This window comes from Ctenopharyngodon idella, chromosome 17 (genome assembly GCF_019924925.1).
Source record: "Ctenopharyngodon idella isolate HZGC_01 chromosome 17, HZGC01, whole genome shotgun sequence".
Classification (NCBI taxonomy): domain Eukaryota; kingdom Metazoa; phylum Chordata; class Actinopteri; order Cypriniformes; family Xenocyprididae; genus Ctenopharyngodon; species Ctenopharyngodon idella.
The window spans coordinates 25391713-25410260 of NC_067236.1; the positions used below are offsets into that span (position 1 = coordinate 25391713).

At 39.2% G+C, this 18548-nt stretch overlaps 1 protein-coding gene across 1 annotated transcript; it reads left to right on the forward strand.

Annotated features, from left to right (window-relative positions):
- Window positions 1–9961: 9961 nt before the first annotated feature.
- si:dkey-87k14.1 (leucine-rich repeat transmembrane protein FLRT2) lies at window positions 9962–18211 on the forward strand. Its single transcript, XM_051869131.1, has 2 exons — window positions 9962–10470; window positions 12970–18211. Exon 2 carries the CDS (start codon window positions 13400–13402, stop codon window positions 15386–15388), a length of 1989 nt encoding a protein of 662 aa, XP_051725091.1. The 5' UTR covers window positions 9962–10470; window positions 12970–13399; the 3' UTR covers window positions 15389–18211.
- Window positions 18212–18548: the final 337 nt, after the last annotated feature.

The window sequence follows — 18548 nt, forward strand, 5'->3', positions numbered from 1 at the left end:
ATGGCTGTGCCCATGTTGTCCTGCTTGAAATGAAATATCTGCACTGTTTTCCTACAATGTGTTTTTTTTTTTTCCCCCTTCGGCCAGATTCTTCTATTTTTAAGGACATAAAAGGTAGTGTAAAATGAATCCATGACTATATTCGAAATCTTCTGATGCAACGCAATCACTTTGAAAAGACTGACATTTCACTCTCAAATCACATCAACAAGCTTCATGAAACCCCAGAACACATTTTTTTGAGCTGTGAACAGATATGTATAGGCTGCAAATCATTGAAAACACTAAAGGTACTCATTAATTTCATTTAAAATTTGAAATTAGTTATTTTTGCATTTTTCAGAGCGATTTCTGTCTTCCGGTTTGAAAAGCAAAGTCAGAGCAACATCCCAAAATCTGACGTCATCGTGTACTACCGGCAAGATCAGGAGTGCTGATTGGCTCCAGTAGGGGCTGGTCGAACATGCTGAGGTCAACAATTTCTGCATTTATTCATGAGAAAAAGCACATTCAATCCAATCACTGTAGTATGCATAAGATTATAATTGCGATATTATGCATGAGGAAGTATCACTTCTCTCGCCTCTGTTGTCATTCAGAGATGGGTCGTATAGTTGTGTTTGTTTCCTGCTACAACACAAAAATGCGTTGTCCTGCGACGCGACCAGAGCAGAAGTTTGGGTGCAGGCGGTTTGTTTTGCTGTAATCTACCAGCACAAATAGAAAATATGTTCGCATAAGATCGCATTACAGCGGAGAATTCAAATGTCACAAAAGTGCGGCTCATTCTCCTCTGCCTGCTCTGCGTTCGGACTCGCGAGCCGTGTGTATGTTTTCCTCAGCACAGCAAGCACATGAGTGTTGTTTGTATTTTGCCCACGATGCGGTCAGAACTAAAGTTTGAATACGAACACATGAAAAATAGGATTGTTATTATGATATACACGCAGAGCGCGCATATGATCGGTTTCAGCGCGGAGCTCCGCGATGAGTTTAACAAAACTAGCCACGTGGATTATAGCTCATATAAAGAATAAAGTATCCGTGTTTAAAGTTTTTATAGACATATTTCACATATTCTCCTGCACCAAACATGAACCAGCACGGTGTATGCACACATATTTCATCAAGTCTTCTTCAAATGACATATATGTGCAAACTGGACACTGATACGTGTATCTGAACGCGATGACACGATTATTCTGATGAACAAAATACTTACAGAATGGACAAAATTAAACTATGTCTTTATTCTTTCTCTGTTAAACTATGTGTAGTTTATCATGAGACTGCAGTGCTCGTAAACATAATAAAAGTATTATTAGCCCTTTTAAATATTCTTTCGCATTTCTCCCTTGTGCTTGGGAGTTTGTTGTCATTTTCACCATGCTTATATATTAATATTCATAATTCTGTATAATGAGTGCGTTGTATGTCTCTGTTTCATTGGTTGTTCTCTCCCCTCTTCCCCCCCTCTACACTCCCACTTTTCCAGAGCTTTACACGCCCATTTTTACAGAGATTTTCCAGCTCAGAGGTGTGAACGACCAGGCTAAAACAGGGGGGTTTCATGACCCTTTAAGCTACATCAAATATGGCGACATGAACCTCAAACGCCAACTACCTTATTTGTTCTCGCATGTTATGCATCCATAAATCGTGATGTTTGAAATTTGTATCGTTTCTGTATATGTGTGTTAATCAATCACTTGATTTAAGATTGAATAAAAATGTAGCTACATTTTGATCTGTTCTTCATACAAAGCAATTGGATCAACTCAGAAGACTTACCATCTGAGTCAATTGGGTTTATTTCAAACTACCTTTATTTCCTTTTTTGAGCTTGAAAGTTCTGGACACTGTTGACTTTGATTATGCAAAATAGCTGAAACTTCTTCAAAATGTCTACTTTTGTGTTCTGCAGAAGAAATTAAATCATAAAGGATTGGAATGACATGAGGGTGAGTAAATGATGACAGAATTTTCATTTTTGGGTGAACTAACACTTTAAACTGCTGTGTCCAAGTTTTGTCTTTTAATTCTTTCTTTGAACATTTCTAAACCCAATTAAGATGATTTAAGATTCTCTTTTATGAGTTTTCTTATTTTCTGTCCACTGAGGTGAAAAATTAGTTACATAAGTGTAATTTAGTTTTCTTTCATTTATTAAACAGACACTGAGTGATTTGACTGAGTGAATTATAGTACTTCAGCAAAAGGCAATTATGCACATTAAAAAATTAGGACTCATATATTTTATGACTTTCCATGTGTAAAGATTCAGTTCCTTGTTACAAGCTCCCAAATGATGGCAAAGCAGGTAGTGGTTGCTGTAAATGAGGCAACATTAGAATACAGTAAACGGGAGACAAATCACTTCAGCGTTTAAACAATCCAAAGGGGTCGAAATCTCCAATCAACCCTCTGAGCGCCCGTGATGGCCCAAGGCCCAAAGCTAATGCTTCACACATTTATGAGAACACCAGCCTTCCTCCAACTCCTCGGCATGGCTATGGGAGTTTCAGTAGTGTTTAACACCCAGGATAAATAATGGTCACCACTCTCTGTTCCTTAATGTTGATGTATCTGTGCAGCAGGACAGGTGCTGCAGCTTTTGGTTCCTCGGATCCAGCAATTAATCTAACGTGTCATGTGATGAACTCGGACGAGACTCCGACCCAAAAGACATGAATAATACAACACATTAAATCTCACTTTAACGACTCCAAACCTTGAGGAAACCTGCAGAAGGCCATAAATTGAGATGCTAATAACAAGCATCCAAGTATAAGTTCTGTGTCTAATGTTGAACTTGTGTGGGAAGATATTGACCATATGTGATTCATTTGCACGGGTATGTTTCAATTAATCATAGCCGGGGTGGCAGACGCCGGCATTCGGCCTCGTGCCACCTGAGGAAGAATTATCTCCTCTAGCCTGACCCAATGGTAAATAATTAGAGCAGAAACCGATCCCCCTCATTAATATAGCTTACATTAGCATCATTCATTGGCCTAGTTACTCTGGCAGCCAGAGGTGTGCAAAGAAGAGCGATGGACCGACTGAAAAGATTCACATCTGGCAAAGAAAAGAGAGTTTCTACCACTGCCACTGTCGATTTTGAGGCTAAGCTACATTTGGCAGAGTGGATGTCTGACAGAGGTGGAACTGATTTCCTTTTTCTCAATGGCTGCAGCAGCATGGAAGGGGAACAATGAAGGATGCAGGACTGAAATCGGCAAATGGACCTGCAGAATGAGAGGTCTTTTCTGCCTCATTGATGCCATATGGAATAATGAAAAAGTTACACAAAACGTAACAGGTTTCTGTGGCTCTTTGACACCGATGATTAAGCGAAACTACCCCTCTCATTGCACATTGACTCATCAGAGCTAAGTACGGATAATGATGACAGATGATCCCAATTATGGGGGTGGTAAATATTAGGGTACTTCACAACTGGACCAAAAAAGTCTCTTCGTACAGTCCCTTTAAAAATAATTAAATACCTCAAGGACACTCATCAGGTCTTGTTCGGTTGTATCCCCATTAGGGGAGTGAATGAGCAGAGGGTGTGTTAAAATATTTGCAAGGTGGCCTTTGTTTCAGAATGGCATATGTAGTCATTAACAGTCTCTTCTTGTCTGTGTGGTAATGTTGGATGAACAGCCGGGCTCCCAGGCATGACTCTGTTGAGATGGAAAGCGCACAGCCCCCCTTTCATCACCAGCCCGAGCCCCCTTCTCAACCAGGGCTGTCTCAGATTCACTGGAGTGTAGCAAGTACTGGCACTGGCCATCTGGGTCAGCCCTCCAGAATGAACTCAATGATAATGCCAGTCTTCAGCATGACAAATGGTCGACTCGGACTGTGAGTCGCACATCTCAGATCTCACTTTCTCATGCTAGGTGTCAGTGAGCCTGGTGGCTGTCCTTGCTCCTCTAATAAGCTATTCGCTCTCTGATATGCTCATTTAAAAAAAAAAAAGCTTTATTATATACAAGTATTATCTTCAGTCATACATACATAGTTACATACATACACACAAATGAAAAATAAATGTTAATTTTTTTTTTCTTACATTCAGTATATAAAGTTCGAACTCTGAGATGTACAGTGCAGGGTCCAATATTAGGATATTGAAAATCTGATATATATACAAAAATCATAGGGCTGTACCTGGTCTGCAACAATGTTAGGTAGGTGGCATGTCCCAGACAGCAACATGTGTGGCCCAGATCCAGCCCACATCTGGTACATGTGGATTACACGCGGACCAGATGTGGGCCGGATCTGGCCCGACACTATGTTGCTGTCAGGGGTGTCAAATTTACGTCCACATGAATGGCCGGACCCAGGGTTTCCCAGCAGAACATTGCCCAGAGCATCACACTCCCTCCACCGGCTTGTCGTCATCCCACAGTACATCCTGGTGCCATCACTTCCCCAGGTAAATGGCGCACATGTACACGGCCGTCCATGTGATGTGAAAGAAAACAGGACTCGTCGGACCAGGCAACCTTCTTCCATTGCTCCAAGGTCCAGTTCCGACTCTTGCGTGCCCATTGTAGGTGCTTTCGACATTGGACAGGGGTCATCATAAGTGCTCTGACTGGTCTGCAGCTATGCAGCTCCATACGCAGCAAAGCACAAGGGTCTAAATGTGTGATTTTCTTGTCACATGACAACAAAATGACTCTTTAGCCTTTTAATGAGTTGCAGCACAATATCCAAATTAGGTAACACTTTAGTATAGGGAACACATATAAACTATTAACTATGATTTTTCCCTCAGTAAACTCCTAATTTACTGCTTATTAATAGTTAGTAAGGTAGTCGTTAAGTTTAGGTATTGGGTAGGATTAAGAATGTAGAATAAGGTCATGCAGAATAAGGCATTCATATGTGCTTAAAAAGTACTAATAAATACCCAATATTCTAGAAATATGCATGCTAATAAGCAACTAATTAAAATACCCTAAAATAAAGGGTTACCAAATATATCAAAAAAATTTGAAAAAATTGAAAAAAATGCTGTATAAAACTTCATTAGTGCTCTTGGATTTTGGACCCACTGTATTTATTTTAAAAGTGAGCAAAGAGGTTACTGAGGCTAAACTGGGGAAATAAGCTAAAAACAGTGTGGCCCCTGACCTCCCACTGCTGTCTATGACAAGTCTTCCATTGACTAGCACGATCTGTTTGCCATTCAGAGCTACTGCAGCCGGAGATGCATAAAGAGGGACAGCTATCTTCTACAGCACACCACAGAGTTTGCTTTTTCTGTTGTCCTGCTAATTTGCTTCAAGCTGGGAGAAGTGCTGATTAAATAATTCGGCCGGTGATTGAATGCGCGTTTGGCCACACTGCTTCCCAGCTCCATGCCTCTGACAAACATGTTTGTTTTTTCCCCTAACTCAAGTAACTTAATGTGTTCTGGGTGTTCTTTTTGTTTCTTAACAGAAAGACACCCACAAAGAAAGAGGCTTTGTATTTGACTTCAAGTCTATCATTGACCTCCAGTGGCTAACTGTACTGCAGCTGCCTCAATGAGTAACCTTTATAGTTTCAAATATTTGCTTAGCTTAAAAAACACATTTTATAGCATTCAAAAACTATTCATTGCTAACTTATGATCCAATTACAGTGTCCTTTGTGTTCCTAACCAAAAGTTAGGTCAAATAAAGATAGCACATTCTATCCCTGTCTAAGCCCTAGCCTGCAGCTTATAGGCAATGTTACCTGTCTGTAGGAGGTTTCTTGGTAAAAGCACAAAATAATGAGACGCCATTGCCAGATCTCTGCAAAAAGTAGTGAATATGATATTTTTATATTTATTTATTTGTTTGTTTTCCTCTCTCCGGTGGGGCAGACGTCTGTTTCAAGCTTTCATCAGCATAAACTTGTCTGATATAAGCACTACACACACCAAGCCAATAGCAAATTCATAATGCATTAATTTGTGGATGCATATTCGTGACATAATTTAATATGTCCAATGAATTTAATGAACTGAAATTTAGCATTTTGTAGAAAGAGTTCCTGTCAGAAAAATCAACAAAGAGACCGAACACAACAGATAGAAAAAAAAAAAAGACAGCAGATGCAAATAATGTGGTGCAATAAGCAACATAATATAAATAATGTGGTGTGCGATGGTTGTGTGCATTCTTGATATCCAATTTGTGTTCAAAAGGCTGCTTCCTATGATAGTAATGATTGGTTGGAAGTCCCATAGTCTCTGTTGTCATCTGTGACTAATGAATTTAAATTGATAAGAAATTGATCAGGCTTGCTGTAACCAGGCTGTTGCGATTCTTATCCATAAGCTATCAATTATGCTATCCTCTCATCATTTACAGGTTTCCTCATATCCTTGGCCATTTATTTGGGTGAACATAACTGTAACTAAATAGCAGAAACCCAATAATCCTAGTACTGAATTTGATTGATGTTTCATGTGAGGCAAAACACATCACATTAAAGGAATGATCTTCAAGAGAGCAGATTCATGACTGTGTGCTTTGTGTCAGTTAGAACAAATCAGTATTGGTTTGATGGTTCATTAAAGGGGCGTGCATATCTTTTTGCCTTTGCTCTGAGGGAAGAGGCGGTTCATGTTTGAGCCACAGGAGAAAATGAGTTACTGATCTTTCATCGCTCACTAGATCGAGATCACTCTCACCTCTCTGACCCATGCGCAGAAAACTTTTCTTTGCAAAAGGATTGCAGTCAGAAAAAAATCAACACCCGCGTAAAATATCTTTAGATTCATTTTTTCATCTTATTGCACCATTTGAATAAATCATGATAGCCGACAAGCCGAACCCTTATTATGTGAGTGTTTAATCTCAGCATGTGGCCTTTGCTTTCTCCAACTCTTTTGCACTTGAAGAGTACTTGATTAGACTTCTTACTTCCATCTCACTATAATATAGCATCATCATTTTTTTTTTATACAAAAGGCTATTAATTGAGTTACAAACAAATTATTGTAAAAAAAAAAAAAAGAGAGAGAGAGAGAGAGAGAGAGTAGGGTGGAGTGACAGCGATTTTAAGTGTTTCTTAATCGGAAAGCTGCATCCTTCCTAGACCAGTCCTTCTGAGTCTTCTATGCTAGACTCCTCAGCATTCAACGCTAGAATGAGCAGTCTAGAAAGTCAGCATGGCAACGTAAAGATTTCCGATCATGCAATCTTGATACAAAAATGCTACTAAAAATTCATTTTGGAAGAATATTTTATATTAAAGGGGTCATATAATGCCACTTTTAAAAGATGTAAAATAAGTCTCTGATGTCCCCAGAGTGTGTATGTGAAGTTTTAGCTCAAACTACCCAACAGATCATTTTTTTATAGCATGTTAAATTTTTCACTTTTTGAGGGTGAGCAAAAACACTCAGTTTTTGTGTGTGTCCCTTTAAATGCAAATGAGCTGCTGCTCCCAAGAAGAGGGCAGAGTTTCAAGAGCTCATGTTAGCACATAGTACTGTTAGCAGCGCCGATTACCTCACGCAGACTCACTGAAAATATCGGAAACTGTTCAGCCTTTTATGTTCAAAACAGAGTCGGACAATGATGGAGAGACTCAAGAAGAAGTGACAACATGTAGAATGCAACAGGACGTTTCTGAACGGTTAGTTGCTTAATCTATGTAGCTGATGTGGGATATCTTAAAGTCATTCATTAGCATATTCTGTCATGATAATCTATAAATTGCTCACGTGGGAACTGTTGTAAGATGCCTACAGAGCCATATGCTGCATGAAGACAGAACAGGTATAGTTTAGTTTAATTAAGGTTATAACTTGCCATGTTGTCATCTTGCTTTTATGACATGCTATTGCATTTGTGTTACTTACTGTATTGCAATAACATGGCCTCACCCCTTTGTTGCATGTTCTTGGGGGCAGGGTTTATGTAAATTTTAGGGTTAGTGATGTCACTAACCTTGGGAAGAAGCTCGCTGTAGTACCTACCAGCTGTTTGTTGTAGTCCTTAAACAGAGAATTCTTTAAAAGAAAATATCTCCCTTTGCTTTGAATTTTGAGAGTCCTAACTTTGCAGATGTTGTTTATGCTAACATTACAATGAAAATAAAAAAATCTTTATATTGTGTGATTTTATGCTCACACTTCAGTTTAGTGTCCAATTCTCACTATTAACTAACTATTAACTATGACTTTTGCGTCAGTAAAGTGACAATTACTGCTTATTAATAGTTAGCAAGGCAGTTGTTAAGTTTGGGATGTAGAATATGGTCATGCGGAATAAGGTATTAATATGTGCTTTATAAGTACTAAAAAACAGCCAATATCCTAGTAATATGCATGCTAATAAGCAACTAGTTAAAAGTGAGAATTGGACCCTAAACTAAAGTGTTGCCAATTTTTTTATTAATGCAATGCAGTGAATAACAACAGTCTGTGGTCTCCCAGTGGTTTATATCATGGGCAGTTTAGCATTATGTGATTAATTTACACAGCAAAACAAAAGAAAACATAATGCCTTTATTTTCAATTCTATAATCCCGACTTGTTTTCTGCAAATGCTTTTTTTGTGAATTTGAAATGTGCGCAAAGGTTTGTAGGTGATTGGAGGACATGAAGAATATGCATCCTTCGAAATATGCCAAATGAACAATGCGGAATGAAGGCTGCCTTCTCTTCAAATTGAGATGGCCTTCGACAGGGCTTGATGACATAGCAGCTGAGATTTGCAGCCTTCCGATTGAGAAGCACCATTCCTCTTCCAGCTCAATGCGTTTTGTATTCCCTCAGCTCCAGAACCTCTCCAGGTTTTCCACTTCCCACTCCCTACTCACTGGTGACTGAAAACAATCTGATCTCCTGAGAAAACATAAGTATTTTCATGTAAATCCCTACAATATGATTTGTGCAGAAATGTAAGAAGAAGAAAAAAAAGTAAGCATGAAGCTCAACCCCTAATCCCAGTCCTAAACCTAATCGTCAGTGGGGCGTAAGCAGAGTGAACAAAAAAAAGAGGCTGTTCACTGCAGAGCCAATGGGTGGAGCTTGATGTCCAGCTCCCCCTCACTGGATGTAATGGATGGAGCTTGAAGGTCCATCCATACCCTAATTATAATCCTGCCCCTTCCCTAAACCTAATTAGGATAAGCTCCACCCATAAGGTCCACAGAGATGGAGTTGGACTAGGTCAAGCTCCACTCATTACATCCAGAGAGGGAGAGCTGGATGTTATTTGGCTCTACAGTGAGCACCACTTGACAAAAATGTGCAAATGGAATCATATGAATTCATATGAATTAGCAACCAATTTTCCAAAGTGTAAAAAAGTTACAAATCTGTAAAATTGTGTTGGAGATAACCAGCTCCAAACAATCAATGAGGGATACAAAATACCCTGACTTTTAAAAACTCACTCATCTTTGCAAAAATCACACATCTGCATTTCCATTCATTTAACTGTTGTAGATCCCATTAAACAATTCAGTATGCGATATAGATGACTATATAACCAGAAAATAGGGCTGCACGATTATGACAAAATAATAATTATTTTATAACTTATTTAATACACTATAACTGCCTAGGATTGGCTGTTGCAATTGCATTGCTCAACAAAAGGTCTGTGATTGGTTGCAATGTTCAAAAAAACAAAACAAACAAACAAAAAAAAAAAAAAAACAATGTGTAAAGAGAAACCTATGATAGAGTAGATTTAAACTAAATAAATAATCATGCTAATTCATAATCATGCTATTGATAATTTGTCGATCAATTGCGTATATCTAGGAAATACCAAAAGTTATTAAATATAACAAATTCAATACAAAAACTAAATAAATTCTTAATTGCACTACAGAGCAAAACATAAATGTATTGGAAGCAAAACAGAAAATAAAAAAGGGAGGGAGAGAGGGAGAGAGAGAGAGAGAGAGAGAGAGAGAGAGAGAGAGAGAGAGAGAGAGAGAGAGGCGAACGCTATCAAGTGAATTCATTACTGCAATTCCTCCCGTAGGTTCCAAAGGGAAACGGCTCACAGTGCATTTGGAATAAACAATCAGATGTAACCAATTATGGTAGAGGAATCAGACCTCAATCAAGAAGTGTAACATCTTTGGTTGTGAGACACCATTGAGAGGAGTGTGTGTGAGAGCGAGAGAGAGCGAGAGAGTGGGGAGTCCAGCGCGCCCCGGGCATTTGGTGAAGGAAGCGCGGCACTCGGGAGCGCATCAGCGGGATTGAAGCAGCGGCTTTCGGACACATCATGTTGCGCAGACACTTCAAATCCTCCCCAGGACCAAATGCTCGACAAAATGTCGCTTTTTAGACCATCCGGACTAAAGGATCGTCGGGCTGACTCTTTTAGGTATCTGGAATTATTTTTTAGTCTAACTGGGAGATGTTTATTCTGAGAACTCGTACTGGAGAAGAGACTAGAAGACTTTAAAATGCTGTCCGGATGGGTCGAAGCCTCTTCAGAAAAGGTGAGGACTAAAAACACGTATAGATAGTAAAGACACATTGGAGTTGTTTGTGTTTCTACATCAATTTATAAATTCAATTAATTGCGCTCTTGCGTGAAACTTCTTGTATAACAGCTGTTATATCTGCCATTTCTTATGCACTGTAAAATTTCTCTTAAAAGTTGGTTTAAAAAAAAAAAAAAAAATGGAAACTGTGGTTTCCAGAAATTCACTGAATATTTTAGGCATTACGGGATGGCATTTGGTGCCTTTATATTTTACAGTTCACGACTGTATATGTCATTTACTTTTTAATATAATTATCCTACATGACTACTAAAATCTGCTATGTACCTTAAAATATACTGAGCATAACAAAAAAGGCTGAGCAATAAAGCAATGAATTAAAGTTAAACAAATTGGCCTAATGACTATTAAATATGCATAAACACAGTACACATATTCATATTCAAACTACCCACCCCCCACCCCCCACCAAAAAATAAATAAATAAATAAATAAAATGCAATAAAATTAATTTTAATTGAAAAATAAAATTGCATATGTTGTCTCATCAATCTAATATACCTCTTAACATAGCCTATACCTTAACTTTAACCAGTTTTGAGGTTATTAATATAGTACAATACAATAATAATTATGTATAGTACAATATATTTTTTTTTTATTAAGTGGCAAATGTTCTGTCAAACACATATTTTTCCACAAATAGGAAGAGAAAGAGGTAAATTAGAACATTTCAGAAGCGTGTTTATAGCAGTGAGATGTCAAGCACTTCCATGTGTGATTTTCTATGGATGCATAACTATACTGCTACTTAAATCAGCTGTATGCTCTTTGCACTTTTCTTAGAGTAATTCAATGAACAATACCTGAGCACCATGGTATAATGATAGTTTAACTCCTAAATCAATACAGCCAACTAGTAAGTAATGGCTGGAGTGAACGAATGGCCTTCACTATTAAATTAGACCTTGGTTGGTTAAATCCAAATACTGTAATAATAATAATAATAATAATAAATGGACAAAAAAAACCTGCAAGATTTTTTTTTTTTTTTCTCTGCTAAGATTTTACAACAATAGACTATGATAGGATTCACTATTTACTCACAAAGGAAGGTCCATAAGGTTAGAATAGAATAGAATAGAATAGAATAGAATAGAATAGAATAGAAGTTTTATGTACATACAGCAAGGCCAGAGGAAATTGTAGGTACAGCTTTGCAGTGTACATGAGACTGTGTGTGTGTGTGTGTGTGTGTGTGTGTGTGTGTGTGTGTGTGTGTGTGTGTGTGTGTGTGTGTGTGTGTGGACCCAGTAAACCCTACATTATGGGAACAAAATGTCCCCATAAAGATGGCAATATCCAAAATCCTTGTCCTTGTGGGGACATTTTTTGGTGCCCATGAGGAAAACAGCTCATAAATCACACAAAGTTAAGGTTTTTTTTTTGTTTTTTTTTATGGCTGCAACAAAATGAATTTCTGAAATTTGCACATCCAATAACATAATTTAGCACTATTCATGCCATCAGGCTGCCATTCATTACATCTCATTGATGATTACATAACTTGTAACCTTTATTCTCTACCATGTAAAATGTCCAATAATCCAACCAATAATTGATCTGCCTAAAGTCTGTGCATGACTCTCATGAGAAGATTCAGAGAGGTGTCAGCGTCTTATTGACTATTTCATGTTCTGTGTCATAAGCAGGGCTGTTTTTCTTTCCTCTTCAAACTCATGCACTCCTCACCGATTTAATAGAGCAGTTTTCACTGTCCCCAGGTTCAGAATCATTATTACTGAGAGGAGAACTCAGTGCCAGAGCATTGGAGAACAGACCTGTCCATCATCGTGGCATTTGACAGATTAAACACCTCAGTGCCCTTTACAAGTCTGAGAGCGTAGAGATGCTGATGTCGCCAGTCACTACTCTCTCACGGACAGCGAGTGTGGAGCAGTGTCCTGCTTTATTGCTAGCTGCTCTTTTTTCTATTTATATCTCTTTTTCTTAATATTTACTGTGTAAACAGTTCAAACTGATTGGATGAGCCATGTTTACACATCCAATATTATTATTAATTGAGCAAGTTTCCATGTTGCTTGGCAACCATAAACAGCCTACAGTAAATGTATAAGATACTTAGAGGAAAAATAGTTTACTATGAGAATTATTAGAATAATACATTTAACTCTTTATTAAACAATAAAGATTAAAAATGTCTTTAGTCAGAGTGCTGTTGCAATAATCCAACTCAAATCTGTGTGTAACAGTGATTTTGCCACAAGTAAGGAGGTTAGGTATGGTAAAAAAAAAATCACTGTAACCCACAAATTTAAGTGGATTATCGCTTATGTTTCAGTTAATGATAAAAAGAAAAACACACACACATTTTCTTGTAAAAAATAGTTTCAGAAAGTAAAACACATGCAGATACTAAGAGTTGTGACATTAAAATAACATCTCATTTATTTTTATTTTCTGTTAAAATAGGTAAGCGGCTCAAAATGCTCCTTGTGAGGAAGGTCGTGCCTTACGGGAATCGTCCAGCTGTGACGAGAGAGGAGGTCATCTCCGATGAGCCCTCCATACTTGCTGCTCTGGCCTGCACATTTTGAAATCGTCCCTCCCTAAACTCAGAGTGACAATGTGATGAGCTCTGCTATCATTTCCAGCCCGAGCATGGACTGAGGGATGAGAGGGAGTCGCACGAGTTAATGAGACTATTGCTCTTGTGTTGGGGAGCTTAGGACAGGCAATTACAGGAGGATTACCCAGCGACTTCAACATCGCATACTCTCCACAGAGGCAAGCTTCAAGATCCGCTAAGAACTCCAGTGTGGTGGATTTTATTTTTTATCATTTTTCACCCTTTTTAATTACCTGCACTGTTGTTGTCAAAAAGTTTGCAAAGTATTACAAAATGGAGGTACAGATCCGAATGTGGAATAAAGACCTGCCAACTTTGATCAGCCCATGGATACCGATACTTCTGGGTCTTCACATGCATTTCTCCTGGGCCACAACCTGTCCAGAGGAGTGCCGGTGTGACAGGACCTTTGTTTACTGCAACGAGAGGAGTCTAATGTCAGTGCCTCTGGGGCTAGGAGAGGGTTATAAGACCCTCTACCTCCACAACAATCAAATCAACAATGCTGGATTTCCCCTGGAAATGCACAACGTTGCCTCTGTGGAGACGGTGTATCTCTATGGCAACCAGCTTGACGAATTCCCTGTCAATCTTCCCAAAAATGTGCGGGTGCTCCACCTGCAGGAGAATAACATTCAGACTGTGTCCCGGGCCGCCCTCGCGCAGCTGCTACGCCTGGAGGAGCTCTATCTGGATGACAACTCCATCTCCACCGTGGGTGTGGAGGAGGGGGCCTTCAGGGAGGCCATCAGTCTCAAGACCCTTTTCCTTACCAAGAACCACCTGAGCAGTGTCCCCGTCGGGCTCCCCGAGGAGCTGAGAGAGCTGCGGTTGGACGAGAACCGCATTGCACTTATAGCCGAGGACGCATTTGAGAATGTGACGGGCCTCGAACGCCTCCTCCTGGATGGGAACTTGCTCACGGATGAGGGCATCGCTCCCGGTGCACTCCAGACCCTCGTAAATCTCAAAACGCTGTCGATGGCGCGCAACTCCCTCACGGTTCCTCCTCCTAATCTGCCTGCCGAGTTTCTAGTCAAGCTCAACTTGCAGGATAATCAGATGAATGAGATTCCATTGACAGCCTTTCATGGCCTTCATCGCTTGGAGAGACTGGATATTTCAAACAACCAGCTGCAGTCTCTCACACAGGGGGTCTTTGACGGCCTCCGCGGTCTGAGACAGCTCACTGTTCGAAACAACCTTTGGCTCTGTGACTGCAACATTAAATGGGTCATACTGTGGTTAAAGTCCCTGCCAGCTACCCTCAATGTCCGTGGCTTCATGTGCCAGAAACCAGAGAGGGTACGTGGCATGGTAATAAGAGAGCTAACCCTGGAGCTCATCCAGTGTCCTAACAGCACCACCACAGTCCCACAGCCCACACTGCTCTCTTCCTCCACCGCTGAGTCAGCCACTCAAACGGCCTTCACACCCGCACGCTCCCAGCCTACACCCACCCCTTCGCCTCTCACAATTCTCCCACCGACTGCAGGCGAAGACAGGGAACAGAGGACGAACGACCCGGTCGGCCCGAGGCAGGAGTCTCTACGCGTTTCCTTTGCGGTGCTAAACAGTTCGTGCATTCAGGTAAGCTGGGTATCGACATTCGCCGTCACAGCCTATAAGGTGACCTGGGTCAAGATGGGTCATAGTTTAATAACAGGCCCCATGCAGGAGTCACTTGTGGGGGGCGAACGTGAGGGAATCGCACTGGCAAACCTGGAGCCCAAGTCCACCTATCGTATTTGCGTAGATCCGCTGGACGCGCTTAACAATTACCACCCAGGAGATGATACGATTTGCTCGGAGGTGATGACGAAGTCCGCTTCCTTTCACTCCGGTGATAACACCACTGGGCCCGAGCAGGCGACCCAGCAGGACCCCAGCTCGCCTCTCCTACTGGCTGGCCTGATTGGCGGGGCGGTGCTTATGGTCCTGGTGGTCCTGTTGAGCATATTCTGCTGGCACATGCACAAGAAGGAAAGGTCAGATTCGTCAAAATGGAAATACAGTCGGGGCAGAAGAAAAGACGACTACTGCGAAGCAGGGACTAAAAAGGATAACTCTATTCTGGAAATGACTGAGACTAGCTTTCAGATAGTTTCTTTGAATAATGAACAGCTGCTCAAGGGGGACTTTCGCATTCAACCGATTTACACCCCTAATGGGGGTGTTGGATACAGAGACTCTCAAAGGAGAAACAATAGCACAGCGTACTGCAAAAACAGTGTTCCAGAATCTGATACATGCCATAAATGATGATTTTAAACAGATAACATCATTTGTATTTAGATCTGACTCTTAAACGCACTGTATTTCAGAAGACAGGATGTAAAATATGTAATTTATATTCTGAACAATATCGCCTTCTTTTTTTATCGCTTAGTAAAACTAAAATTGATTTAAGAATATTTACTTTCTATGTTCTGTTTCTACAATCCAAGCTCATAAAAATATAGTAAGTGGATCTTAGCAACTGGCAATCTTTAAGCACAAATCAATGTCAAGTGCCCCTTTTTTTAGGAAATGAAGGAATGGAAGGAGTGTGTTGTGTCTTTTTAAAGGTTTAAAAAAGTGAGGATGAGTAAGCAGTGCTCACTAGCACCACAAGGTGGCGTCTGTTCTCATCACCACTATTATTATGACATCTCAAGCTATACTCTTTGATCCAGCATCTCACATATTTATTTCACAAGGACTGAACGCTGACAGTTGCTGCCAAACAGCTGAAAACAAACCTTGGTTGATACAAGACTAGAATGATATAAGGAAATTCAGCATCAGGGTTGATTTCCTCAGCAGTCTTTCTGTACAGAGATATAAAACGTTCTATCAGCTCTCTCACACTGCATTAGATCTGCTTCAGTGAGCAAAATATCTTCACCATAGAATATTGTTTAGTGCTGTTATTCAATGTTTGCATAATAATTGCATTTAGGCTTAAGGAGATACAAAGGCTACATTTGCTTGTGTACTGCATACATTTTAGTTTGAAAGATCTTTACAAATACAAACAGTCAAGTCAACATGTTACAGGCAGTGTTGGGTAAGTTACTATAGAAAAAAAAAAAAAATTACTAGCAAGTAATTACATCTTCAACAGTATAATTAGATTACTGTACTAATTACTCTCTCTAAAAACATACATTTTAGACATTAAATCCATTATCAGGAGTCTGTAAATAAATTACGTTAAGAGTAATACCTTTCTTTTACTTTTTCAAGGGAAAAGTAATTAAATTGCAGTAATTAATTACTTAATAATGCATTACATCCAACACTGGTTACAGGTCCACTTTAAATCAACTGATTGTAGGGCTCATCTAATACTCATCTAATATATATATATATATATATATACTTCCCATAATGTTTGTTTAAAGCGGCAGTCTGTAAGTTTTGCCTCTTTGTCGCCATCTCTGTTTGAAACCTGCAATTACAGTTATTTGCGGAATTATCTTTACGCATGTAAACAGACGTGACGTAATGATGCAAAGACGAACGGCTACATGCTTGAATTTCCCATGGAAACCTACCAGTATCACCCGAATTAGAAAAAAAAAAAGATTTTGGATCATTTTTGACCAAAAAAAAGTTAGGGAATGCAGCTTTAAGGTTAAACACCTAAAAAAAAAAAAAAAAAAAAAAAAAAAAAAAGTTCTCTGAACGTTAGGAATTGACTAAAATAAAACCAATGAGAACCATACACTAACGTTATGTGTTAGCTAGGAAACATGCATACATGCTAAAAAACTGAACATGATTGAACAGAATTTTTAAAATCTGGAATTGCGGTTTTACTAATCAGAATTAAAACCCTTTCAAATATGTCCTTTGAAAACCACATGTGCCCCACAACCATTTTTACATTTGCTCAAATTATCATGTTCCAGTTCGGCAGAATTTGTAACTTTGTTATTTGTTTCCCAGCCTTAACAGCACCCCCAGTACACTCCCCAGCAGCAAGGGAAGATTGCAGCATTATAATGGCTTTGAAATGAGATCTTCTCAGAGCTCTGAGCAGGTGTCAATGAGCCATAGCACAGCAATAAACAAGATCTAGAGTTAATACTACCACTGACCAGTTTTACGACAATTCTTCGCCTGATCTGGCTTGTTTTCTACATCCAAACCATTGAACATATGATGCTATACATGCAGTTCTGTCTCTTTATGTCTAACGTGCTTATAACATTCATGATATGTATGCGTGAAGCGATTTACAAGCACCCATAACTCACATAATGATTGGCTCGTTGGTCAAAGTGTGATGTGTGTGATTGATCACTAATGTTCTCAAACGTGATTTCCTCTGTTTAATAAATAGATAACATTTTACAATAAGGTTCAATTTGTTAACATTACTTAATGCATTAGGTATCAAAAACTAACAATAAACAAGAATTGTTTTTATAGCATCTATAAAATAAAGGCTAAATGTTAATTAATATAACTTGAAAATGTCAAAAATGTATTGTTTAATGTAAAAAAATATTATTATTAACCTGGATTAATACATTTGGTAAAAAATATTATGCACTGTTTGTGTATACTCGGCCCGCTTCTGTCTGCCGTTACCTTACTGACACTGCCACAATCAAGCCAGAATCGGGCCGTCACTAATGCGCACAGCGCGCCAGACACGGCCCAGCTCCGTTTATATATCTACTGTACTGTTAATTTTTTTTGCAACAAGACGAACACTACGACATTACAGTAAAATCGGGTGTGCCTCATACGTCCTGAAAAGTGAAGCTGCGAGCTCTTTGATCGCCCCCTGGTGGCTGTACAGGTCATAAACCTCGCCCTCTCCATGCAAACGAATGGGACGTGAGTCAAAATAAAAAAATAAATTACGCTTCAAATAAAATTTTCCAAAAGATGGTTTTGGTCATTTAAGGTAGTTGTTATCACGCTGATATATATTCAATTGTTTGTTTTTGTGATAAGTCTGATTTTAGCTAGCAATATGATGTTATAGAAACGGGGTGTGTTGTCATGATTGACAGTTGTGATTGACAGCTTCTCTGAGGACTGTCGGAGCTTCGAGGGGAGATTGAAGATATAAAACTTTTAATTTTCGATTTCTGTGTTATTTCACACCTACAAAATCAGTTGTTCAGCAGTAAACTGTACTAACCGACCTACAGGATCTGACGGATCATTGAACTTTTTTCGGTAACGTTAAATGTGGGCTTTATAAGCTAATTAATAAATGTTATTAGTAACACCCTAATGTTGGGATGTCGGGAAAAAGCAGGTGATTGTTATCTGGCAGTTACTAATTATTTTTATGGGTATAAAATAATAATTAGCAGGACAAAACTAATGATATACTCTAATTAATTATAGAGCACTGTCTAAAGCAATCGATCTCCTGTAACGTTAGTTAAACTTTATTTAAAATGGCAGGACTGTT

What these genes read in the sequence shown, in the direction of transcription:
- si:dkey-87k14.1 (XM_051869131.1), top strand. Translation starts at nt 13,400, where the DNA reads ATGGAGGTACAGATCCGAATGTGGAATAAAGACCTGCCAACTTTGATC.